At 38.9% G+C, this 27636-nt stretch overlaps 1 protein-coding gene across 1 annotated transcript in view; it reads left to right on the forward strand.

Annotated features, from left to right (window-relative positions):
* Positions 1-16490: 16490 nt before the first annotated feature.
* The window catches only part of tox (thymocyte selection-associated high mobility group box), a 46983-nt gene continuing 35837 nt past the window's right edge, over positions 16491-27636 (forward strand). The window contains exons 1-2 of the mRNA XM_044039516.1: positions 16491-16638; positions 16940-17100. Coding sequence (XP_043895451.1) covers positions 16996-17100 — 105 coding nt within the window. The 5' untranslated portion in view covers positions 16491-16638; positions 16940-16995. The remainder of the gene's footprint in view (positions 16639-16939; positions 17101-27636) is intronic.

Below are 27636 nucleotides of genomic sequence, written 5' to 3' on the forward strand. Positions count from 1 at the left end.
TTGAAACACCTGATATCAATACTTAATGGGTGTGGTCCAGCACTTTTGTCCATATAGTGAATATCACACTCAAATGTTTGTGGTGTGTTAACATTTACAAAACCGGACGAGCATAAACCTGCAAACTGACTGAGTATTTGTTTCTTCAAACCGTCAGTCGCTCTGTTCCCCAACATTAGACCATCTCAAACAGGTGGAGCAAACAGAGCGTGAAGAGCCATGCACCAAGAACAGACCCTTGCGGCACACCCTTGGGATTGAGGGGAAGAAGTGTGTTGGGAGGAGAGAGAGACAGCGAGAGAGGGAGAGACAGACAGTGGGTGGTTGATACTGAGGAAGGTAATGGTGACCCATGAACGAAAATGGAGGAGCAAAAGAAAGAGGAAGGCCACAGTGAACAGAGGACTATTGTTTACGGTGTAAACGGATCCTGAAATGGTCCCACCAACACAAACCCACCTGAGAAAGAGACTCACATTAGAAGAGAGAAAGACAAGTGAGAGGAGCTGGGGGAATACAGTTTTATTCTTAAAGGTCTAGAAATATTGCATTAAAGTGTTTATGCTTGAGGGCGGTGCATAAATAGTGGATGTAACTGAGTACAGTGTAAAAGATTATGTAACCGGAATGCCCCTCCTCCTGCTACAGAATTTTTGCTGTGCTGCAAGAACTAGTGGACATGACGGACACAGTGGACTGATGAGGAGACAAATATTACATGAACAATGAACAGAATTAGCAATAAAACGGCACCACTGCTATGGGCGCTCATTATTATTCACAATATCAGGTTGCACCTTAAACTTTGGCGCCATCTACTGCGATATACCAGGTACTTCAGTTATCTAACTCCCAATATTTGTTTTGCGGTACTTGATGGAAAAACACATACATGTGTATTTCCTGTAACTGAATCTTTAAAAGTCTGGTTAAAATTTGTTATACATTTAAATAGAAACCTAGCGAGACTCAACTAAACTTAACCCATTTTATGACCATCATGATTATCAATTTATTTTGATGTGATGATTAATGAGTGAGCGCTTCTGCCCCTTTTCTAAGATAACTTTTACTTCCAATATCTGGCAGTTATTTAACTGTTTATAATTATAGTACGGAGAAGCTGATGAATCTCGTCTGTGATTGGACGGTTGTCCTGAGGGCTACCGTAATGACAAGTATATGGGCACCAAGCCTATATTTCTCTGCTTTCTGGTACACATCCATCCATCTTCTATCGCTTTATCCTCCACATGAGGGTCGTGTGTCAATCTCAGCTGATTAGACGGATCACAAACGGTCTAGGAGTTACGGTAATGAGAAGCATGCAGAGGATGTGAAATATATCGGGAACTCTGTGTAAAAAGAGAAAAAGAGTGTTTCAGAGAAGAGGTTGGAGAGCAGATGAGACGACGGACTCACTGGAAACTGGAGATTCTTCAGTCTTGAGGAGGGAGAATGAGAAAAAGACTGAGGTGTGAAAACCTTTTGAATGGTGTCTGCAACTTAGGCCTTGAGGGCAAGTAAATGTATAATTTGTCAGGGCGTCAGCAGTGACTCATGTGGAGTCTCTGACTCAGCTGAGGGAGACTAAAATCTTTCCTTAAAGCATTTTAGCATTGAAAGGATGGTGATAACTGGGCGTCTATGACTATTCTCTCTTATTATTTTTGAACACAAATGACCTGGGAGCCAATGAGCATCTAGTCTGCAGAGGTAAAAGCGTCCGTTGATTTATAGTTTGCGATAAAACAAACACATTTAGGCTCCAAAATTAATTTCTGCATAACAAAAACTGAATCACTGAGTAAATGATAACAAGCTTATACATAATTTAATGTTGCATGTAATATATTTAATAATGTGATAAATATAATAAAATGCATTACTATTAAATAAATATTGCTAACAAAAATTATATCTACACACACATATATATTCCATTTTTTATAAATGAAGACAGATGTTTCGATGAGAACATTTTCACAATAAAGCACAACACAGGTGGGAATAATTTGCAGTTGCAAAATCTGACATGGTGATCAAATCATGAATCTTCATGCTTTAAGGAGTGAATTTGGCAACTGTAAAACTACGTTCAGTTTTATATACAGTCTACAGTTCTGGACCAGGTTTTTGTCCCCGCGAGGATGACTGGTCCTGTAAGAGTCAGTGTTTGTACGCGGTCCTAGAGAGGCAACTAAAACAAGAACTTATACACACACGAGTAAAAAAACAGATTATATAAAACAATAACTAACTATGAATGCATTAAATCATTAAGACACCTGCCGACACTGAGGGTTAATCTGCTGCTGACAAAGTCTCACAAGCAACATTTGCATCTTTTCTTCTACATGTGGACAAACACGTCAATGCATTGATTATTTTCCTGGAATTATTTGACATTAGAGTAATATGAAATAGCGCTTGCATAATCCCTTGAATAAACACAGAGGATTTGAATGCAACACACACACACGCACACACACACACTCTTTACAACAACTGCAACTTAGGGCTTGTTCAAATATTTGAATCCAAACTGTTGGATTCATGGAGGTGTGGTTGTTTGGTGCTCCCTGTGTGTCACCGACACACAAACAGGTCTCATGACGGTTTATTGATCACATTCTCACGTACAGTGTGTTGATAATATAGCGAGAGGCACCCTGAGGGTGTGATACCTTTCTGTCAAACTATCTGTTCTGCAAATTCTTTGATTCATCTTGTTTACTGAGGCTTTTCCTCATTTTACAACAACTACATTGAACTCTGTTCTCCTTTCTTTTCCCTAAAACCCTCCAAACTAAACACAATCCTCATCGTTCTTGTATGTTCATTGCAACATCTTAAATTGATCTCCCTGAAATAACTGAAGCTTTACTTGTGTGACATGTTTGAACTGTTCTGTGTCATAATAAGTGTCCACCATGCTCGTAATGTTGTGGCTTCATGTTGTATCTATGCTCGTTTTTATTTAACTGACCTCCAACACCAAAACCAAACACAGAATTCAGATTGTACTCAGTATAATGGCTGTATAATGACTCTAATCCTCTTCCTTACAGAGTAGACAATATGTAACTGTGCTGCCCCCAGCTGTTCACGGCTCAGCATGACAGAGATTGAACGGATATTCTCTCTTGTCACTGCAACATATAGTATTTTATAGAGATGCTATATTCACCAGTTCTTTGTGGCTTCATAAACACACAAGTACAAACACACAAACAAACAGTAACCACCTGTTTAGCTGCTGCTGCTGATGAAAATGTACATTTTGAAACATTTGAATACAACATCAGCTCTGTGCTACTTTTGTACAGTACTAAAAGTAGATCTATGAATAACGTTGACACAAATCTAACTCCATAGACCTCAATAATAATGACAACACAATATTACGAGAGAGGAAGATAGAGAAACATTTAAATAATACAAACAAACCCAGTAGATTTCAGTTGACTAAATCTAAAATATGATTATATGTAGTCGACTAAAAAACTAAATCAAAATTTGAAATTAACATTGTATTAAATCAGTTGCACACAAAGTACTGTAAACTTTGTTGAACCATGAACATTGTAACCGTGTTGCTGCAGAGTCCAGTGTTGTTATTACCGACTGTTATTGTTAAAAATGGCCAAGAAACGTTTGTGCCTCAGGTTTTTTCTCACGTAAAATATGGAAAGTTGTGAGTCAGAGTCACAGACAGACGAGGTGAGTGATTCTAATCATTAAAAACATGACTGCAAAAATTAACTGAGCAGCAAAAACTGGAAAGAAAACGTCTCACTGAACTCACCACACACCGACAAAGCTTAGCCACCAGGTGTCACTGTAACACAAGGAATCACAGACAGCGTGAAGAAGTGAAATCGGGCTGAAATTAAACTTTTCTGTCTGTGTCTTTACTGCAGTGTGGCCCTGCTCACCTGAACACACCTGATTCAGACGGTCAGCTCGTCAACAAGCTCTGCAGAAGCCTGCTAACGAGCTGTTCATCTGAATCAGGTGTGTTCAGGTGAGCAGGCCAGTGTTCCCTGAGGACCAGGGCTGAGAAACACTGCTTATATATATATATATATATATATATATATATATATATATATATATATATATATAAATATATATATATATATATATATATATATATATATATATATATATATATTCAGTAAAGCAGTGTATATATATATATATATATATATATGTATAATAAAAAGTGTTCTGTCCCTGAATAGTTTGAATCGTTGTGAAATCGTTGTGTTTTGACCTTCAGGGCCACCGTAGAATTGTGGTATTTCTATTACAGCTTGATGACAACTCAAAGACATTCTGTTCTGTTGACCATTTGACTGAATGTTTGGTTTGGTTTGAAATATAAAAACAAAAATAAAACACTGCTGTAGTAATGGACAGCAGTAAAGTTCACAGACTAAATGTCCAACTGTAAAACCAATACATTTACTAAATTAGTCTCTACCAAATAGGATAGTATCGATGAGAACAGAATTAACCAAAGTGTGGGTCACTGCCCCCTAGTGGAATATGGTGGTACTGCAGGTTTGGGTGTGGACCTCAGAGGATTTTCAGATTTCAAAGTGGGCCCCGGCCGGCACTCTGGATTAAAAGAAAAGATGTTTTGTAGAAAAATAAAATAAACCAGGTTTTGCCTGATGAAGATACAGTTTTTGTCTCGATGTTTAATTGGTCCAAGGCCAAAGTGACTCTCCAACACCTGCTCAGTGTTTCACATAAAACACCTCATTTCACAAAAACCTTACACTGTAAATTACACTGTGTTTTGGCAAATGTTGGTTTGGTAAAACACAACCCAATCCAAGCTAACACATGTCACATGGTGTGCAATAAAACAAACAAAAACATAGATAAAGCAGATGTTCTGTATTTGTATAAACATATTTATCAGACAAACAAAATGAAATCATGGAAATATCAGAGCTGTTTATGCACAAATGGCACAATCAACTCAAACTTGTTTTTATGTCTTAATGAGGACACGTCATACTAGACATAATGCATTCCCCAGCTCCTTTACCTTCACTCAGGGGTTCTCAGTCCTGGTCCGGCATGTTTTACATGTTTCCCTTCCTCCTCCAACACACGACTCATATGACTCGATCGTTATCAGTCTTTTGATAGTGGGAACGTTCCCTCCTCTGGTTCTCTCCCCAACGTTAGTTTTTGGTTGCACATTTGCCAGAAGATTACTTTGTTACAACCTTCGTACAACCTTTAGAGAACGTTGTCTAAAGGTTCCCAGAACGTTACTTTTCTACAACCTTCGTACAACCTTTAGAGAACGTTGTCTAAAGGTTCCCAGAACGTTATTTTGTCACAACCTTCATATAACCTTTAGAGAACGTTGTCTAAAGGTTCCCAGAACGTTCCCATAAGGACTTTTCTACAACCTTCGTACAACCTTTAGAGGACGTTCACTAAAGGTTCCCAGAATGTTGCCCCTAATGTAGATTTGTCACACCCTTCATACATTAACATGACAGCATTCATGATATATAGGTTTTATTATTTTAAACTGTGCACATTAGCAGACACACTTGCACTTGCAGAGATAAATTAATAGGAAATCTAGATTTTCAATGAACCAAAACAAACATGGTTCAAATATAATCAAGTATACAAACTCTAAATAGTAGAATAAAAACAAACATATATAACACCATCACTTAATGTAAGGTTTAAAAAAGCCCTTTAAAGTTGTGGGACTCAGACAAAATGTCCCCACAAAGATAGGTGTATGTGTTTTTTGGACCTCACAAAGCCATAAATACAAGTACACACACAGACACACACAGACACACATGAGCGTGTGCTTCTTATTTTTCGCATGAACCTTTAGTGTTGCCGCCATCTGTCCTCATCAAAAACACTGATGAAGAGCAGCTCCTTCTTCCCACTGTGTGTGATAACACAAAGCAAACTGAAATACAGACTCATAAACTCAACAGTGTAGAAATATTGTACTTTTATCCTTTTTATTATTATTTTTTAGTCTTTACTCATGTTAATTAAGGCAGTTGAAGCTGTGAAATTATGTTGAAACATATAATGAAACCTGTTTTATTGTGCATCATTTTATGATGTTGACTTTATTCTTTCATTTTCTCCCTTTTCTTATATCCTTCTGCACTTAATGCATCTTTTCTATTCCAACCGTGGCATTTAAGTGCATTTGAATTGATTTCCCAGTGAAAGAGAGAAGAGAGGAGAGGAGGGAAGGAGCGAGAGAGAGAGCGAGAGAGAGAGAGCGAGCGAGGGGAAGGCAGAGGGGGAAGGGAGGATGTTGCCATGACAACTGCCATAATAATCATCCTAATGATTGATGTGCTGCGCTCCATTTCTCCCTGTTTGGACACTCTCTGTTTTTTTCTCAATTGTTTTTCTCCCTCTTTCTCCTCTCAGAGTCCATCTCTCCGTCTGTTTTAGACCACGGTTGTTCTGTGTTTGTGCCTTTTTTATTATACCAGGCAATAATCTCAGTGATGAACGGGCAAGAGGAAAAGAGAAGAGAAGAGAAGAGAAGAGAAGAGAAGAGAAGAGAAGAGAAGAGGAAAGGAGAGGAGAGGAGAGGAGAGGAGAGAAGAGAAGAGAAGAGAGAAGAGAAGAGAAGATGATTTAACATGAAGGGATGTGGCCTGTTTAGGAGCCTGAATCAATCTCTCTGTGTCATTGTATTAGGCCATTCAGGCATGTGTGTGTGCGTGCGTGTGCGTGTGTGCGTGTGTGTGTGCGTGTGTGCGTCATAGCAGATAGCTCTGTGATATACGGCACAGAGATTGCTCTATAAATGTTAAAATGGATTACTTTTACTGGCCGGTCTGGGTCAGGATAAGCAGCCAGACACGTGATTTTTAGACAAACTGGAATAATATAACACACACACACACACACACAGAGGACATTGTCATCTAACCTGAACCATAATTAGTACCGGGGGTGGAGTGGATCAGTGGTTAAGACCGGTACCCTGTGTGTGAAAGACATCATGGTCGCAAGTTTGAATCCACCCCTGGCTGATGTACTCAATTCCATTGTAAGTCGCTTTGGATAAAAGCGTCTGCTAAATGACATGAATGTAATGTAGTACTGCACAAATCCTAACTGTAACCTAAGTTTAAAACATGTCTTCACCGTAAAATGTAACGGGGACATGGTTTTTGTCATCACAATTAAGGGCCTAACCATAACCCTTAACCCTTAACCCAAACCTAAACCCAATTCCAACCCTAATCCTAAAACCAGGTCTTAACCCTGAAAAACCTGTTTAAAGTTGTGGAGCTCAGACAAAATGTCCTCACAAAAATAGAAATACATTTACACACACATTCTTGTACAGCAGTCTTAGTTAGGACAGTGATTCCCAAAGTGTGGGGCGTGGCCCCCTAGTAGGTTGTGAAGGCACTGCATGTGGGCATTAAATATAAACATTTTTATTTTTTTAGTTTTGTAATGAAGTTTTAAATTGCTGCAAAATGTATAAATTGATTTTAAGAAACACGTTTAAGTGTTTAAGTGTTTTATTTTTATCTATGCCTAGTATTGCAGGTAACATATATATATATATATATATATATATATATATATATATATATATATATATATATATATATATATATATATATATATATATATAATATACAAAATATTTTAAGTGTAAATATCCAGTGTCAATCAGCCGACGAGCATAAAGGCCTAATATTTTCAATATATGAACTTTAATTCATAAATGTGTTATTCATGTTGACAGATAATTAGGCACTTTGTTGTGAAGCTAACCCTTTCATATATGACATGAAGCCCAGCTTTAATAACCACATACACGTGTTGAAAGATTTAACATTTGAGTGTGACTTAAGTTTGGGGATGGCTGCCCTATAACCCCTTACCTTAACCTTAATCATCTCAACTAAATGCCTTACCCTTTACCTAAAATTAATTCTCACCCTAAAACCAAGTCTTCATCTCAGCCATCATTGCTGAGAACATGCCAAGAACATTAATTCTACATATATATATGTGTATGTATATATATATATATATATACATATACATATATAAGTATATGTGTGTATATGTATATATATATATATATATATATAATTAATGTTGGGCCTTAACCCATAAAAAGGACATTTAATGTCCCCACGTTTACAAAATGTCCTTGTTTCCTGTGGTTCGTACGTTTTTTGGTCCTCTCACAGATGTATGTACAAATACACACATTCTAGTACTTTAGTACTGTATTTCATCATCCGATCCACTTCAAATCAGCGAGGAGAGTTCAAACAAAATAACACAAACAAAAACTCAGTGTGGTGAGTTTTGGGTTCACAACCTCTCTGCTTGACAATGAAAACAAAGCCTTTGTTCCTTTTTGTGTTTCATACATCTCTGAAGTGCCGAGTTCCACACCCCCTCTGGGATCAAATTGAGTTTTTTTCTTTTTTTTGCAATTAAAATGAGACTTTTTGTGTTTGTGTTTTGAAAATCTGCACTGAACTCTGTGGTCATTTAAGAACACGCTCACTTTACAATTCATGTTTTGACGCGTTTGAATGTAAACCATGACATGGATGTGTGGACGCAGCGCGCTCTGCTCTGCACGACACAGCAGACATGACAGAGTGACACAGATTGAGAAGGAGTGCCACCAACAGATGGCAACAATGAGCTGCACCGTGACACTGAGGTTTATTTCTTCATTCTTTTCACTGTTTAATGCTCAGCTTCTGCTGTAGAGCGAACACGCGGTGACAGGAAAAGTGCTAAATTATCTTCTGATTCCCTGTGATTGTGGAATCCAGAGAAACTTGAGGGTCCGGTTCTGCTCCTGCTGCACCTGAGCACCTGTGTTCCTGTTCCATCACAGCTGCGTCACAGACACTAAAGCACTGTATGGCACTATATAGTGCTGTACATATACACACACACACATATGTATATATGTTCCCGTATCACTCTTTCTATCACCTTGACAACCAGCAATTACTCTGAATCCACGTGATCCAATTTATGGTTTACTATTCTCTTTGTTTCTCTCTCTCTCTTTCTGTGTGTGTGTGTGTGTGTGTATAGGGCAACCTGTCAAAGCAGAGCAGACCTCACCGTAACATTGTTGTCTATGCAAACTGACAAGCTGTCAGCAACACTATCTCTTCTCTCTCCAACTTTGCCTCCCTCCCAATTCACTTCACTTCACTTCACTTCAGCTGACTCTGTGCACCGAGCGCCACTTAAAAACTTATGCTAAAACATTTGACATTAGTCAACTTTAATGATTAAAACCTTGCATTGAAACAACTTTACACTGTCTTTTAGTTGTTGTTTTTGTAGTTAAAACCCTGAGGGATTCAACACTGCCTTAAAGGAAAAATGTAATGGCCCTTTTCCACTATGGTCCCAACAAAAATACTGAACTATAGCTGCGTTCCATTTACATCATAACTTGGAAGTCGGAACTGGGAATGAAGTCAAGCCCTCGAGTTCCCTGTATTCCAGTTGTGAGTTGGAAGCCACCTGACTCCTCCTCCTCCTCCGTCACACACCTGTTCATCATTCCACAATCACCCCACAGATCCACGTCTGAGCTTGTTTTAAAAATAAAATTAAAAACGATTTCACATCCTCAAAGGTGCAATCTGTCCATTAATCATTTACATTAAGTCTTGCTCTTTAAGTTATAATCATTGTTGATCAACATGCGTATATTATTATTTTGTTTAAAATGTTTATCTGTTCTTGGATCTAATTTCCTTGTCCTTTATTTTGTTTTTGTTTCTTCTGGTTGTTCTGTTACATGTGAATTGGATTGTTCAATAAACAACAACAAACAAACAAACAAACAAACAAACTTCATGTGTGTGTTTCAGCTTCTCTCACGTGTTCTGATGCAGTTGAGCTGCTTGTATTTGCTCGTGGTGTCTTCGGTGTAACGTTGTCTTAGAGACAATCATGAGACATGTGGGACACGTGAGCTGAACATCACCGCTCACCACAATTACATCGTCTACGCACAGAGAAATTAGATTGTTCTTATGATTATTTCTTATTATGTTGGACATTATTGTGTGATAGTCGCTTGTGAGGAGGCACACAGAGAACAAAGGGAGGGAGAGAGAGATGGTATGACATGCAGTAAAGGTCAACAGCCGGAATTGAACCGTGGTGGACGGTGGAGGCTGTCACACACGAGACACAAACCTGCAGCCTCACATTACACCAAACATGGTCACACCTGTCACCTCGTGTGTGTTGGCCTACATCTTTCATATTTGTTTATTTACTCACTTTCGTACGGATTAAATCGCACGTTCTCAGCTTTTCACAGCATCGGTGATCGTTTCTGAGACGGAGGAGAAGAAGGGAAGAGGAAACGTGTCTGTGTGTATTTGTTCTAACACTGACCTTATCAAGACCTGTTGTCCTCATGGAGACAAAAAACCTGGTGCTAATGACGCAGAACCTTATTTCTCAGGAATGGTTAAGATTTCAATTGTGACCGACCGACCGACTAACCAACCACCAAACCAACCAACCAACCGACCTCCCGACCGATCGACTGACCGAGCAACCAACCAAAAGCTTGTCTGCTTTGCTTGATTGATTTTCCTCCAAGAACCACCAGAGGAAAGCTTACGTACCACTGGTGCAACATGTGCCCCAGTTTGAGTACCAAAGGGGTTTAGGCTATCCATATGTGTCCTAAGAAGAATAGCGGCCCAAACCTGTGTGTGTGTGTGTTTATTATACAGTAGCATAATAAATAGCTCTTTATGAAATAATGATGAGAGTGAGTATTGAACAGTGACAGCAGAGAAAAATAGGCCTGAATGATGCATCAACCCTCAGCTAAAAATGTGCATATGAATTCAATGGACTTGACACTCGTTGAATATGTGACTGTCAGATCAGTGTGTGTGTGTGTGTGTGTGAGTGTGTGTGAAATTAAATAAACAGCACAGAGAGAGAGAGAGAGAGACTTGATGGGCTGCTTTGCACGAGGTTCATAATGAAATTTAATAATAAATCAATGTTTGTCTGGGTTTATTTCAGCGTGACTTCAGCGTCTCTCATTGTCTTCCTGTCCAAAGCGTCCTTTCCTTTGACATTCAGACAATATCCTTTGATAACAAGTCAAAGAACTGCATGATGACGTGTTTTTTTTTCCCTCCCCTGCTTTAAATGGATGAAAGAAATAAAAATCACACATGCTTCCACACAAATGCTCCACAATTAATCAATTAACATCCCAGCATGCTCTATGGCGTGTACTAGCAGGACAAATATCAATAAGACATTATGATATATTGGCGTTCTGACCCTTGATAAATAATTATTGAGCTGAATATTGATATTTTAATTGAAAAATAAGGTGCTCTTGATGACGGAAAGGGACCTGAACTGGACGAGGAAGGAGTCGACTGCAGAATAACACAATAATTGTGATCTCATAATTTAAAATAGAAATTACACATTTGGATGAAATTTGCAAATTTTTTAGACATTTTTATTAAAACAGCTCAACCTTGTGAAGAGCGGTCGGCTGATGAATTGGCTCCTGTGGAACATTTTACAGCCTGTCTGTAGATCCAGATCCAGGCTCCAGCAGATGTTCTTCAACTGTTTTGTGGGATTACAAATCAAAGCTCTGCATGGAGGCTGAAAATGTGATTATATGATGTGATTCCCTCCTCTTGGGTCTGCATCAACCATATCTTCAGACCTACATCTGTAGAAAAGTAGAGGGAGAAGTTTTCAGACTTATTGGTACCTTCTTCTACTCACTGTTCAAGTGACATGTGAAGAAATGCCAAAACTGCCGTAATAGTGAGGTGAAGATTCTTAGACCCATCATTTTCAGATATCTTGGCTAATCCACAAAGACCCAATCTCAGTGTAAGTAGGACTACCTCATCCCTTCTCTTTAGCAGCATATTTCTGCTGGAACAATTTACAAAATGATCTGAAACTGAAGGATCTGGTCTCATTGGACACAAACGTGTTTTTAAATGACTCGATTACACTTTATGTTGATTTTGGTGAGAAATTCATGTGATTTTATACTACATTCTGTATATTTTTATATTTTATTATGTAGCCTGCACGTTTGAATAGTTGTAACCTTCTAAAACCTGAATGTATAGGACACTTTTGTAAAAGACATTTTTCATTTCATCATCATCCACTGTGTTCTGCTGCTGCAGTGGTCTGGACACTCTGCAGCTGCAGTCAGTCTTTCTTCAACCCTATCCACCGCGTCCTGTTCTTCGCGAGCTTCCTCAGCTCCTGTAGGTTCCTTTCTGACCGTAACGGTCCTCGTCCTCTTTCTTTGAGGTCTGCCCTCAGAATGCTCCTTCCTTTTTCATTTATTCCTGGTTAAATAAAGGTTAAAAAAAACAGTTTAAAGACTCAATTATTTAAGATTTAAGAGGTGCATTCAGTGAACCGTGTAAACTTCAACACTTGTGCAGTACAGATATTTGTTTTTCCTCTGGAGTTGGTCGAAAGATGGATATTGGCCAATGAATTGGCTGCTCTTAAGTAACCCTATTCAATTGTCCTTTAAAAATCCAAACTTTGGTGATAGTTTTTGCTCCAATTACAAAAAATCCTGCACTGCATCGTCAAAGGATTATCTGGTCTTGCACTATATTGATAATTGTAGAATCATAGTCTCGTCATAATCATGGATCACGATTCTTTCTAATTAGAGCGAAAAGTGTATGAATGCTGAGCATGACTCCCTTTTTATATAGACGTTACAGAATGAATGTTTTGACGACTGATCATTAAACTTGTTCGTTCATTCATCTTCCGCCGTGACGCTACAGTCTGACTCTTCTCCTCTGGCCTCGTTCATCAGCAGCTGCTCCGTGTTGTTTCCCCTCCGCTCACACTTTACCATGAACCGTGCAGCTAATTAGATTAGAATGAAAACACAATGTAGAGACAATGTTTTTTCCCTCTCACAAAACAACCATCAGCAAATTACGTCTCCAGCCCACACAGGCAGACACTGACTTGAAAAAAGCAACAACTATATTTAAAGCAGAGAGAGAAAGAGATGCAGCCACCTACGCATGAATGCAGGTGTGGAGCAGAAATGATTTTCCTATGTAACCATTTTATTTTTCAAAACGTGTTTCGCTGCAGACGTTGAAACCTGTCATATTTAAAATTTAGAATATGTATGATGACTCTTTTCATTTCAAGAGTTTGAAATATTGCTTTTTTTTTCTTTTTTTTAAACTCAGTATATTCATAGCACAGTGGAAACAGACTTGGGTGAATAAAACACAACATAAACCAATGAAGACATGAAACATGAAGCGTAGTTTCAGGGTCATGTCACCTCATTATTTCTTTGTCCTCTGCAGTCTTGTACCTAAAATGGATGCTTGAGTAAAAGTATGTTACCAGAAAATGACTTTGGTAGAAGTTAAAGTTACTTTTTTCTAATAATATTACTTAAGTTAAAGTCTGAAAGTAAATGACATTAACTGTACATAAGTATCAAAAGAGATTTTCTGATATAAAATGTAAGTAAAAGTATTAATAAAGTGAGGAGTCAGCATAGAGCCATGGTGGCTCAGTGGTAGGGTGAGTGGTATTTCAACTGGAAGGTTGTGGGTTCAATTCCCAGCTCCCCTAGTCTATATGTGTCCTTGAGCAAAACACTTCACCCTCTGTGAGAACGTGTGAACAGATGAAAACTCAAGCAGTTCATCAAGACTAGAAAAGCTCTATGTAAATACAGACCATAATACCAACTCCTTCTCATTGTATTTGGTGGTACTGAGTAACAAAGACAGTTAGAGGAAAATGTAGTGTCAGTCAGCATGTGGATAGTCTGTAACCTGAAACCTCAGATGCGTCACATCCTATTTATATCCAATTTGCTCTCTCATCATCCTCCTCTTCCTCACACACTAGTATAGAGAAATGAGATTAAGACGGAGTGAGAGATGAGGAGACTGTAATGATTATTATTTTATTATTGGTTGTATTTTAACTATGACATACCCTGCTTTATACAGTCAAACAGTATTTATTATTTTCCTCCAAGTTCCACCAGTGGAAGCTCTCAGCTACCACTGGTGGCACCACGTACCACAGTTTGAGAACCGTATCTATCTATCTATCTATCTATCTATCTATCTATCTATCTATCTATCTATCTATCTATCTGTCTATCTGTCTATCTATCTATCTATCTATCTATCTATCTATCTATCTATCTATCATTATGCGACTGATCGTTCTTAAAGTTGCACAGTCCTTGCATGAGATGCTGTAAATGTATCTAGAGAAAATGTAAATATGTAAATGGCTTCATCATTTCCACACACTTTTTATAAGTTAAATCTCACACTGTTTTCTTCCTGTTTTTTTTTTTTTTTGCTTCTTTACTTCGTTTCTTTACTGGAAAGCTATAAGGTTGGCTGTCTTTTTTTTTAATACTTAGAAGTGGATAGCTGTGCAGCTATGAATCTATAATGTAATCCCCTGACACACACATACACACACTCACACACACACACACACACACACACACACACACATACATCCTTCACATATCTATACATTTATTTCATCCTATCATATATGTTGGAAAGCTCATGCATGGAAATGTGAGAACTGTATGAGAGAGTGAGAGAATGTGCGGCATCTGTGCATGTATGTGTGTTTATGTGAATGTGTGCGTGTGTGTAGTCTAGATATTCCTCATATTGTGGGGACCTGATTTTGTTTACGCACTCACATAACACACGTTTATGTATACATATGTGTGTTTAAGGTTACAGGCGTTTATATGGGTTTATATACATAGAATGTATATGGTTAAAGCTGGAGTGTGTCTACAGGAAATGAGCGTCAGTCGGTGAAATGTTCTCTGAAATCATGGAGACACGTGTGTGTGTGTGTGTGTGTGTGGTTTTGTGCAGAGGAGCTGTGTGTGGGGAGGAGAATAGGGAAGTGAATTATGCCTTTTTTTCAGAGAGGAGGGGTGCATATATGTATGTGTGTATGTGGGGGGGATGGGTGAATTGCACACGTATGTATATGCACTAAGTATGTGTGGGCTGGTTTGTGGCGTGCGTGTGCGTGCGTGTGTGTGTGTGTGTGTGTGTGTGTGTGTGCGTGTGGTGTGCTACAGAGAGAGAATGTGAACGCATGAAAAAGAGAAAGTGCATTCCATGATTTTGTGTGTATAAACTCTGCAGTCTGCATTTTTATATAGCAACACTTTGTGGTTGTGTGTCTGTACTTGCTCTCTCCCTCCGTCTCTTTTTCTCTCTCTCTCTCTCTCTCCATCCCTTGCTCGCTCATATGCTCATACTGTAACATGGAAATTTTAACCATAAAAGTGTAATTACGTGATAATGTGTGTCTGCAGGAACATATTACATATGCAGGTGTGACACCACCTATATATATGTGTGTATGTGTGTTTATGTGTGTTTGTGTGTGTGTGAGAGAGGGAGCTCCTCTTTGTGTGATTTTGTGTACATGCAGTGTATTTACATGTGGAAATGTGTTTATCTGCTGTTAAAGATCTTTTGGTCTCTTCCTTCCTTCCTCTTCTTCTTTTTCTTCGTCTTCTTCTTCTTCTTTTCAGGCACACATCAGCAGCATTAACTCAAAAAACATTAACAGTGAATTTGGCTGAAACTATTTTATTCTAATTCTAATGAGCTACAGTAGCTTAGTGGTCAACTTGAAGGTTGTGGGTTTGATTCCCAGCTCCACTCGTCTACATACCGATGTGTGGTTGGGCAAGACACGTAACCCCACAGTGCTACTGACTGTGTGTAAATGAGTATCAAAGATGAGTGATAGAAAAAATGTGCTGCACATAGATGTGCTGTATGAAAGTGTGAGTGAATGGGTGAATGGCAAAACTCTGGTGTAAAACTCGAAAGGCGCTATATAAATACAAACCAAATACAACCCATTGTTTTGTACTTATTTTAAGTTGCAGTGTGTAACTTTGGCACATTTTTTCAACGACAACCACAAGGCCCCCTAATATTCAGCTCACCACTGTTACATCTAAACCCCCTTAATGGGGCCCCTTTATGAGTAGTGTCCCCCAAAAAACATATGCTGTGTTTCCGGACTGCACAATGACTTTGGTACAGTATGGTACGGATTGGAATGGTGAAATAGTAAATAAATAGTTTTCTAGTCTATTTATTATTATTATTATTATTGTTAATGTTGTTAATAATAATAATAATAATAATAATGATGATAATAATAATAATAATAATAATAGTTTTTTTAAGCGGATCGACTTTTTTTTCCCCATTTCCTGACACAGTCCGCGCTTTTATTTTGAAAACGGACAGTACATCCGGGTTCCGTCGCCGCGTGCCGCTAGCATGACGGAGCCGTCCTTTGTACGTGTGATGCTCGCGCAGCACCGCGTTCACCGAGCAGTCGCGCGGCAGCAGCAGCAGATCAGCATCGGTGAAGCTACTCACAGACAGAAGTCCCACACAGGGACAGACAGACAGACGGGTCCAAACACGTCCACTGTCCACTCCACGCGCACAGACAGCAGCGAAGGAAAGACAGGGAAAACTGGTGGGTTTTGTGGTTTGAAAAAGTGAACTGTTCTACGTTAACGTCCGGCGTCAAAGAAAAAGTCCTTTCGCCGGGGAAGTTTGCTCCTGAGCGGCGGCCACCGGAGCATGCGAGCCGGCGTGGAGAGCACAGCATCCACCTAAAACTTCAACGACTCTTGTATTTACGCCTCAATTGTTCAGTTTTTATCACCGTGGCTTAACTTTAACTGTAATTTCAAAAAAGAAAAAGAAAAAAAAATTAGGTACAGAAAGTGCGGGGAATCATAAAAACGGACATTACTTTCGTGTTTTCCCAACAGAAGACGGACAAGAAAGACACGCATTTCAGCGGGGAGAAGTGGATGTACCTTGAGCCATGGATGTGACAGTTTACCCGCCTCCACCTCAGCCTCTGGCCGTGTCCAACCACAGCAGACTCGGGCAGCTCTCCTATCCTGACCCGGCCTTCGGGACCAACAAGGTAAGCTGTAGATACAGAAAGAAAGAAAAGATAAGATTTTGCACATGAAAGTCACCTTTGTGCTGCCTTAACAAGCTCACCTCACTGTCCATTCATCATCTCCCTGCTCTGCCAATTAAGTGGTAATTAATTGCTTTATTAGGTCACAGTTAATTAACGCAGCTAATGGAGGTGAGGGTTCTCCCTCAGTGGCTCTTATTACATCCGCTCAGCAGAGTTTCATCCCGAGTCTCTATTAGTCCACATTTTAAATGTTGTATTTTTTTGTACCTTTTTCTATTAAAAGTAAAATGTTGCACGTACAAACAGTGGTGCTGTGCTCAGTCTATTACATTTAGAATGGTTGGTTGAATGCACGTTTGTTTGTTTGTTTTTTTAAATAAAAACCTCATTTATTTTCTGCTTTGTGGGGCATAAATGACCATGATGCTCTGCTTTATTCCTCCCTCCAGAACAAGGTCAGGGTCACATTCACGGCACAATCAAACAAAAACAAAATAGGTTGGCACATAGCTAGAAACGTGTGTGTGCTTGCAGACCTACATCTGTAACCTGGTTTCCATTAGAGGTTTGACCATTATAGTGTTTTTTTTTATGGCTGAAACCACTGCTGATCTTAAAGCTGCAGTACGTAGCTTTTGGTGATCTTTGCTGTTGTTGGTTACTTTGCCTCTGTTTTGTCTTCAGAAATGATATAACCTTATTTGTACACTGTGTCCTTCATCTGAAAGTAGTAATGATGCACAATATTGGACTTTTTGCTGATAGCCGTAACGATATATACTGTACAACAAATAATGTTTGTTGTTTTTCATACTCTTGTCACAGCAGATGCAGATAAGGGCGCTAGCATAGAAGTCAGTGAGGTTGCTTATTGCTGCTTATTCAGCTTCCTGTTTTAGGGTGCATTCACACCAGCCCTTCTTATTCAAACCCTAGTTTGTTTGCTTGAAAAGTCCTGGTTTGTTTGGGGAGGTGTGCAACCGAACTCGGATGCGCATCAAAGACGCGAATCCTGGTAGGTCGTGGTTTGCTTCAAGTGAACCAAATGCAGGAAGCGGACTACAACGCAGGGCATTGTGGGTACACCGCAGGGCATTGTGGGTAAACACAATCAAAACATATGCGCGTGTAGAACGACAGCCGGGAGAAATGGCTGAGCGTATACGTGTAGCATGTTTGCATAAAGCAAAATAAAGAAAACACAAGAGCGTTTGGATTTGGTGCAGCTCCATGTTTTGCTCTTACGTATTGGTTTTTGTTACTATTCCTAATGGGAACGCAAGAACGTTTGCAGCTGTCTAACTTTAATAGCTCAGGGAATCACTTCCTGTGTGTCGTAAGTTGAGACGACCAAAATATAATGTCGACTTCTTTGGGCAACATGTTTGGTCAGTTCACTTTTTATTCCTGCAACTGTAAAATAATGAACTTAAATATGTAAATGATTTTTGTAACCGTCATTACGTTTCTATCCACTAGATGGTGCCAAGTGTTTACTCTCACTAGAGCTGTTGTGTGAGATTTCGCAAATTCAGTATTTTTGCAAATTCGTGATAATATGGTATCTTAGTGTCAGTGGTGAGTGCCACCACTACAGACTTAAGTATTTGAAATTAAAAATAATCTACAGACCAAACATTCCAAAAATGAAACAGGGTCATCGATTACCTAAACTTCATAAAGCATAAAAATATGGGCAACATTTGTGGTACATTTTAATTAGGCTGATTTATCATACTTTAATAGTCAGCAATGGACATTTTTATTCTTTTAATTGGTTGATTGTGTCCGTTTTATGCAAATTGACACCTTTTGTTTTTTCTGTCATCAAACCTCTGTCTGTGTGTGTGTGTGTGTGTGTGTGTGTATACAAAGAGATTTTTTTTTTACAGTGTAATTTACCAAAGACTCTGCACATTTGACAGTGATGAATTACTTAATTATTTAATCAGGGGTAGCTATTAAAGATATGGACAGATATGATTAACCTGTGTTCAGTCTCATCAGAGTGAAATAGGACATTTAGGTTCATTATTTTTATTTTGTGGTCTTTTTTTAAAAACAATAATAAGCATGAAAATGTCCAATGTGTCCACTGTCCGGTTTCTGCTGTCCATTCATGTGACTATATTTCAGTCATTATTGGCCCAGTGGTTATTAAGGCTAGATTACCAGATGATCTGTTTTTTTATGGCCTTGTGAGAACACAGAAATCAGATTTTCAGATCCGATCTGCGTCACTTCAGTGTGTGCACCTGCATCAGATATATCTCCAATATGTGGTCATACCAGCATCTATAAGGCTTTTGATATCATTGACTTGAGAGTGTCGCCCGCTAAGTCACTGCAGTACTTTCCGTTTTTTCTTGAATGTGTATCAAAGAATGTCCATCAGTGGCGCTCACACCAATGTGATGCTTTCACTTTCTGATGCAGGACACTCGCAGTGATGAATGTGAACCGTAATGGGGTCTGAATCAAATTTGAATCAGATGTTGCTGGTAATCTGACCATAGCCCTAACATATGCAGCGTCTGGGGAACTCGACGCAGACCTGTGACCTGTGGTGGGATAATTACCAGCGTGTTCAAACAGCAGGAACGTGCTGAACGCTTTCTCAACATATTCTGTGTTTTTACTGGCTCCTTTGTCAAACTCTCTCTGGCCTCCTGCTTTCACATGAGCACTGACGGGCTGGTTTGTCTCTTTTTAAACTCCCACGTGTTCAGTTTAGCAGTTAGGATGCCCACATGGATGATTCTGCACTCTATGATTGTCCAAGTTGCAAGAGGATTCATTTTGTTATAAAGAGTTGTTTGTATAGCGGAACTTTGCAAGTTTGGTCGCTTTTTCGCCTTTTTCTCTGTAGAGCTCCCCCTACTGTACATATTTTTACGACACAGCCGTAAACATCCATTCATCCATTGTCGCATTGATCATTGACGCTCCCACCTCCCTTCCCCTCTCCTGACCATGTGCGTTTGTTTTCAACAGAGCCATGGAGCCATGTTGGCGTTTTTTAAAAAGGTGGTTTCGCGTTTACTCGTGTGTGTGTGTGGTCCCTTGCTTGGTCAGAAAGTCGCTTCCCCAGACAACGGTTTTCTCAGCTTCTTTTTCGCCAACTCTGCCATGATCACTACCATGATCTTTTGGTACCTGGAGTACCTGGCGAGGGTGGGTGTGTGTGTGTGTGTAGTGCTGTGAAGCTGTCAGACAGAAGGCCTCCAACCTCCCTGCAACAATCACACTGACTTTGAAGCTGTTAAATTAGAGCAAAAATCCTGCATCGTGACAACGGCCGTTTCCTAGGGATGAGCCGATACGATACTCAGTATCGGTATTGGTCCTGTTCTGGTCACAGGCAATGCAGAGAGTTTGGATTTTGTACTGCAGCTGACTCGCATCTAGGGCTGCAATGATTAGTTGATTATTAATCGATTACTAAATGAATCATCAACTATGTTGATAATTGATTGGTTGTTTTTTTTGATCATTAAATTAGCTTCTCTAAACTTTCAGCTTCTTAAATGTGAATATTTTCTGTTTCTTTTGCAACTTACAATTACAACTGATTAAGTTTTGGTTTGGACAAAACAACACATTTGAAAGCATCACCGGGCCGTCGAGGTTTTGGGCCGGTCAGCATTTTCAAACGAGTACTTGATTAACCGAGAAAATAATCGTCAGATGAGTCAATAATGAATGACTGATCTCAATCGTCTGACCTCAGTGGAGCCAGAACCCCTCAGCGTCTTTATTAACTATTTACTCTTTTAATTGTGCCGTCATATCATTAAAATCACACGGTAAATAGTAATTAAACCTGCTGTGCTGAACACAAACTGATGATGTCTGAGTGTGGAACATGAAGTGTGGTCAAGTGTGGCTTTGCACACACACAATAATGTGGTGTCAGTGAGCAACACACACACACACACACACATACACACACATTCATATATATATATGTATAGAAATGTGTGTGTAAAAATATATAAATGTAGAGAGAGAGAGAGAGCTGTGTGGTGGGGGGTAGGGACTAGAGAGAGGGAGTGGAAGGTTGTTGGGGGTAGGGATGATGTAGATGAGAAAAAGAGAGAGAGAGAGGGAGGGTGGGGGTGAGTGGGGGTGGGGCTGGGCCAGCAGTAAGGTTTGTGCTTTATTTCTGTGTCTTTTGATTCACAGCTCTGCCGGCCTGATCGAAGAGATCATATTACTGTGGTGAGGAGCAGAGAGAGAGAGAGGGAAAATAGAAACAGAGGGTGTATAAAAAGCGAATGTGTGTGTGTGTAAAGATGTAATGCCTGCAGTGGTCTACACTTTCCATGTCAACTAAACAGACAAATTACAGTGGTTTTAGGTTTTGCCCTGTAGTAAATGTAAAACAAAAACCATGCATATTTCTGCACATCAATCCACATCAGCCTCCTCAACCCTTAACAACAAAAAAGGGAAAATTTTAATGGTAAAAATATTCAATCGAAACACAGATGGTCAATCACAACGTTTATACTCTGTCTGTTAATTCTCTACTGCAAACCAGCGGTGCATGGAAATATCCATGCACTAAACTAGTAAGCATTATATACTCCTCTCACTAGACAATCAGAGCACTATGTTGTTTATGTATACATTATTTTTACTTTATTAAAATACACTATTTGTTAGAGGGGGGAAATCCCATTATATCTGTGTTGATTCTCTCTTGTTAGCCTGTTGTGTGTAGAGTTGCAAAGGTAGGGAAAATTCCTCAGTTCTGGCAAGAGCTGCTACTAACGATTATTTTCATAATTGATTAATCTGTCGATTCTTTTCTCGATTAATCGTTTGATCCATAAAATGTCAGAAAACCATAAATGTTGAGCGGTGTTCGTCAAACCTTGAAATGACGATGTTCTCAAATGTCTTGTTTTGTCCACAAACCAAAATGATTCCCATTTAATGATTTCCAGAGCAAAGAAATGAAGAAATGATTCACATTTAAGCTTAAACAAACATAATCTTGTTTTTTTCATGAAAAAAGCTTTGAACCGATTAATCGATTATCAAAGTAGTTGTCGATGAATTTAGTAATCGATTAATAATCGATTCATCGATTGCTTCAGCTCTAGTTCTGGCACATTTCCAGAAAATTTCCATGGGAACTATTGTTTGGGAATTTTGTAATCTTTGAAAATAGGAAACTTTCCATGGGATTGGAAATGAATCAAATACACGTATGTGAATTCCAAACATAGCATCTATAAATCTATAAATGTCTGTAAAAGGTGTCCTGTGAACAGTTTTACAGGTGTCTCTTTTGTTATTGTGGTCTATGGGAAAATAACTTTTTGGGCCACATGAGTATTTGTCTTTGTTGCAGTACCACATGTGGCCACTGAAAAAAATAGCTGCAAGCCAGAGGGGGGTGGGTCTCTATCCTCTATCCAGTTCTTATAAAACATCCATGTCCTCTGATGGAGGAATGCACACTGTGCATGAAGGGGGTGTGGCCTCAGCAGCCCTGCAGTGTGCTGTTGTTGTTAGTGATTTTCAACTGTATTTGCATCAGATCTGATTGTTTTAGCCAACAGTATGCTACTACAATATACTACTAATTGTATTTGTCCCCAACCTTCAATTTTAATCCAGTTAATTGCAATAAATGTCCATTAATTAAGTATACACTTCCTGGAAATTTGCAATTAATCTGCTGAAATAAATCCAGTGAGTCTGTCAACATCTAACTCGAGGCCTCTCTATACTTTCAACTTTCAGTGGCTGCAGAGTTGCGCTCGTTTCCTGCCTAAACACACACATGTGGTTTCAAATTATACTAAAATACACAAGCTTACCTGGTCCCACATTCCATATACTATATTGTCTAGGGCTGTCATAATATGTTTGTTTTTTTCCCAATTTTAGGGACAGACACCCAAAGATATTTACAGTGGACAGCTCTGTACAACATACTGTACATTAGCTAAAATATTAATTTAACTGGTCATTCATTTGCTTTAAATATTGTGTGGTGAAGCCAGATCTAATCTCATGTGGTCACAGGAGACACAGTCTGGTCACATTTAAATGACTTACATTTTCATATTTTTAAGTTGTTAAGTTAATGAACCATTTCATTTTGTTAACGTCGGCCTCACATGTTCAGGATTTGGCTTTAAAAATCACTGTAAATAATATACTTTTAAAATTCTCGTCCATCCATACTCCATAATTCTTCACAATGAAGCCTCGCGCATACATCCTGCAGATTTCACAATAAAAGCCTAGAAATAAAGAATGAAAGAGAGAAAGCAAAGAATGGATTCTGCACAGAAACATGAGAGTACTCTTACTTTGAATTAAAGGCATTTGTCACACTTTTATGACCATTGTGGTGTAAGTCATCATGAATGGTGATGAAGAACATAACCATGGTCCCTTAGTGTCTCCTGACATCATCAACATAGGTCTTTTCTTTTTTATTTGCTATGCGTTACAGTTTCAGATTCATGTTACATAAGATATGCACAGGTTCTATGTCAACCCTTTGTGTCATTTATAACAGGATGTGACATCCGCTGGATTTGACTGTGCATAATTATTTTATTGCCCCAGCAGTGTGTACACCCTTAGCAAAGCAACTTTGCATAAATCAACTGGCTTAAGTAGTAGTTTTAGTCATGTGAACAGAGGTGAACGAGCTGTGATTGGTTGACACTGCTTATAATAAGTGTCCGTACACATCATGTAAAAGTGATTTTGTCTTCTTCATCTGCATGAAATCTTTACATGTGGAAGTAAAAATACACTAATGTGCACTAACCCTGTCAGTGTGGACTCTAGTACAAAACAGCCAGAATGACATGGGATGAATGAGGGAGAGAGAGAGAGAGACAGAGAGGGAGAGAGAGAGAGAGAGAGGAGGAAGGGCTGGTGCAGGAGGGACAGCAAGAGGGAGCGAGAGGGCCTAATGTAAACATGATGACTGTGAAAGCTGGGCGAGGTATTTCCAAAGCAAATAAAGTGGAAGAGAGAGAAAAAAGGGGGAGGAGAGAAGTCAGCCTTCGTCTGTATCCAGACTCTACTACATATATACAGTATGTGTACATTTGGAGCTCCAGCACTTTTGGAAATGCTGCCTCTTTTATTTTGAAAAATCAGGGTTTTGCATTTAATCTGTACAACTTTAGCATTCACATTCTTTTTGCCTCTCTTTTCTTCTTTGGACTGACAACAAAGTGAAAATAATGATCCGTTCTTCTATGTTTTCATTTGACAATGGCATTTTCAAAATAAAAATAATATAATATATAATATAACTAACCCTATAATATAAATAAAAATGTCTACTTATTCAAAACAATATTAGATGGCAGTAAAGGTGGTCAGAAATCATGGATTATGCACAAATCTGCTCTTATCGCAAATAATTGTCTACTTTCTTTCAAATGTTTGGACGGCAGCTTTGAAAACAACTATTTACCTATGAGTTCTGCTTTTCTAATATATACACGATAATAAAGTTCGATTCTATTACATTGTAGCCTTTGTGATTTTCCAAACATTTAACCACCACACCATTTACAGGAGGTGTTTTTGTGCCTTTTACTTGAGATTTATTAAAAAAAATGAAAATCTAATGTCCACTTATTTTTATTCCTTTTCGGAATAATATTAGGTGTTTATAGTTATTTAATGGGCCAGATAGTTTGGTATCATAAAAACAGTGGATCCCCTGTATCATGTGACATTTAAGCTGGGATTAAGTGTGCTGGTGTAAACAGGAAGCTCATTCTTTCCTCTGTATTTGTTTTTACTTTGTTTTTCAAAGCATTACTAAAAAACAAAGGTCAAAAGTAAGAGCAAGGACTTCTCTTATGAGACTGAAGACAAGGTGAAACTTGTACTTTAAGTAAATGTTAACAGAACTTTTTAATCATAGCTGATAGAAGAGTTTTGTCTGATAAGAATGTTTTTTTTTAAATAAAATCAGAGGACCCATACACACGAGAACGAGTTTAGGAAAATCTGCCATGATGTCATAGCCCCACCTCCCTAACTGTATTTCTGTAGGCCCGGCATTTATGTTACAGCGTTTACAGTTATTTCACAGGGTTTCACGTGCGTTAAAGACGTTTCTTGAAACCATCCGTTGCTATGTTTGTGGAAAACTTGGAAAGTGGAAAGTTCTGTTTCCGTGTGGATGAAGTGTTAACTTTTTCAATCACAGCTGATGGTGGAGGCAGCGACCGATCTGTCTGTCAAGACTTAAATACAGCCTGAAACAAGAGAGCCAGCACCATCAAACGCCCTTTTAAAATCAAGATAAACAAAAGTTTTTGTACTCCCTTAAAGTGAGTACATAAGTAACACAAGTCAAAATCCAAATTATTCCAATAAGCTTCATGAATTTGGAAAACCAATGACAGTAACTATAAACTTTATTGAAGACATGGTGTCTAAGATATATTCTATATACTGTAATTAAGTTTTAGTCCATTCTACTAAGTTACAGCCTTTTGCGATTTGCTAACTGAATTATTTCAAATTGTTAGTGACAGCTTTAACTACGATAAAAATAAATAGGATGAATGTGCCGAGGCTTTAGACACGCTTTGCATGTACTCACTGCAACATTTAACCACCACGCCCTTTTCAGTTAAAGACATTCTCATGAAGCCTCCTCACATTCTTGTGCTCTGCTTCCACGCGGCTCGTATGGAAACACGTGTCTCCAAACGCTGCTGCTCATGTAGCACTTCATAAAGTCTGCCTCCAGCCCAGGACCCAGAATCCACCCCCAGGCGGCGATTCTCTGATAGTGAGTCGCCGTGGGGGACAGTTTATTATCATCACTGCATATTCTCATCTGTAATAGTCTTTGTCTGTCTGTCTGTGTGTGTGTGTGTAAAAGGCACCCACTTTACTGTGCAGTAGCAGCAATAAATCTGCTCCCCATGAGTTTGGCTGAGTTCACTCGCTGTGATTGCATTGGCAAATTTACATTCATTAAATAAATGCTCTGTTGTTTTATGTTATTTGTTCATCACAGTAAGCAGTAAGTGTCATCGTCTCAATCAAATCTACTCTCTTCAATATTCTCGCAAGTGGACAAAACTTTTTAAAAAAGCATTTATGGGTATGCTAACCTCACCCTTCTCTTCCACGTGTAGCACCTATGTAGCCTTCAAGTAAAGGCATAACATAATGAGTAAAAACTAGGGCTGCAACTAATGATTATTTTCATAAGCGATTAACCTGTCCATAGTTTTCCTCGATTAATCGAGTACTAAAATGATGATCTCAAATGTCTTGTTTTGTCCACAAACCAAGATGATTCAGATTTAATGATTTCTTTATTATGTGAAGCAAAGAAACCAGAAACTATTCACATTTCAGACACTGAAAAATCAGAAAACTGGTTTTAATTATTAAAAAAAAACACCACTTGATAATCAAAATAGTTGCTGGTTAATTAAGTAACAATCACTGCAGCCTTAACTTGAAATGCATTTCCTTTGGTGGAATTGGAAACGCATAATTTTTGGCGACATTTTTTGATTTTTCCATGTAAAAAGCGTGTATCATTCTTTAATTCAGTCACAGCTATTTAACATCTACACTCGTGTTATTATCTTATCATTTGGCTCCGTCCCAGTGTTTTTCGTTTTCAGTATCACATACGCGGCCATTGTTTCCTCCGACAGTTTCCTAACCAGACAAAGTGTTGGCATCTCGTCTAATTATCTATCAGAACAACAACCAGTGAATCTGTCCGTCCGTCTGTCCATGTTGGCCATTGTTCCTGCAACAGAACCCCTCGCCAGACTCGCCTCAGCACCCACCCACAGCCGATGCACACCGACGGTGGCGTGACTCGCTCGACTGTTGCCCGTGTGCCGATGTGGCTGAAGGTGTCTGAGTTGGTGGAATCGCGGGGACGATGTGTCGAGGGAACGCCGGCCGATGCCAAATGGAACAGATGGGCAGCAGTCGAGTCCTGCCAAAAGAGACTAATTATCAGGATTTCGTTTCCAAAACAAACATATTGCAATCAAATCACATACTGCAATCACTGCTGCTTTGTTTTGTGTGCGACAATGCCTCGGATCAATTAACTTGTGTTGGAGGAGATTGGATCAGTTCCTCAGGCATTATTCTGGAACTTTTTCTTGCACTCTACTTTCATTCGTGATCATAGTCATAAATGTCGTAGATAAAAAAAAAGAAAAGAAAAGAAGTTAGCACGTTTGAAACGTGTGAACTCGTGTCTTTTGACCACTCTTCCTTCTGCCATCAGACTATTTTTGACTCTTTAAGTTTTCTGCTCATCTGTGATTTTTCTGCTACTTTTGTCCAGTTTATACACCAGAAACGTTTGGATTTCTTATCTCAACGCCCGTGCGACACTGGACGTGTGTGCAGTCTGGGAAATACTGTAAATGTACCACAACTTGAGGGGAAATAAAATTAGAGCTGAACAATATGGTAAAAATAATTTTGTGACATGTAATTGAAGTTAAACTTTGGGCTACAATGATTATTCGATGAAGC

The sequence above is a fragment of the Solea senegalensis genome, linkage group LG1, assembly GCF_019176455.1.
Source record: "Solea senegalensis isolate Sse05_10M linkage group LG1, IFAPA_SoseM_1, whole genome shotgun sequence".
NCBI lineage: Eukaryota > Metazoa > Chordata > Actinopteri > Pleuronectiformes > Soleidae > Solea > Solea senegalensis.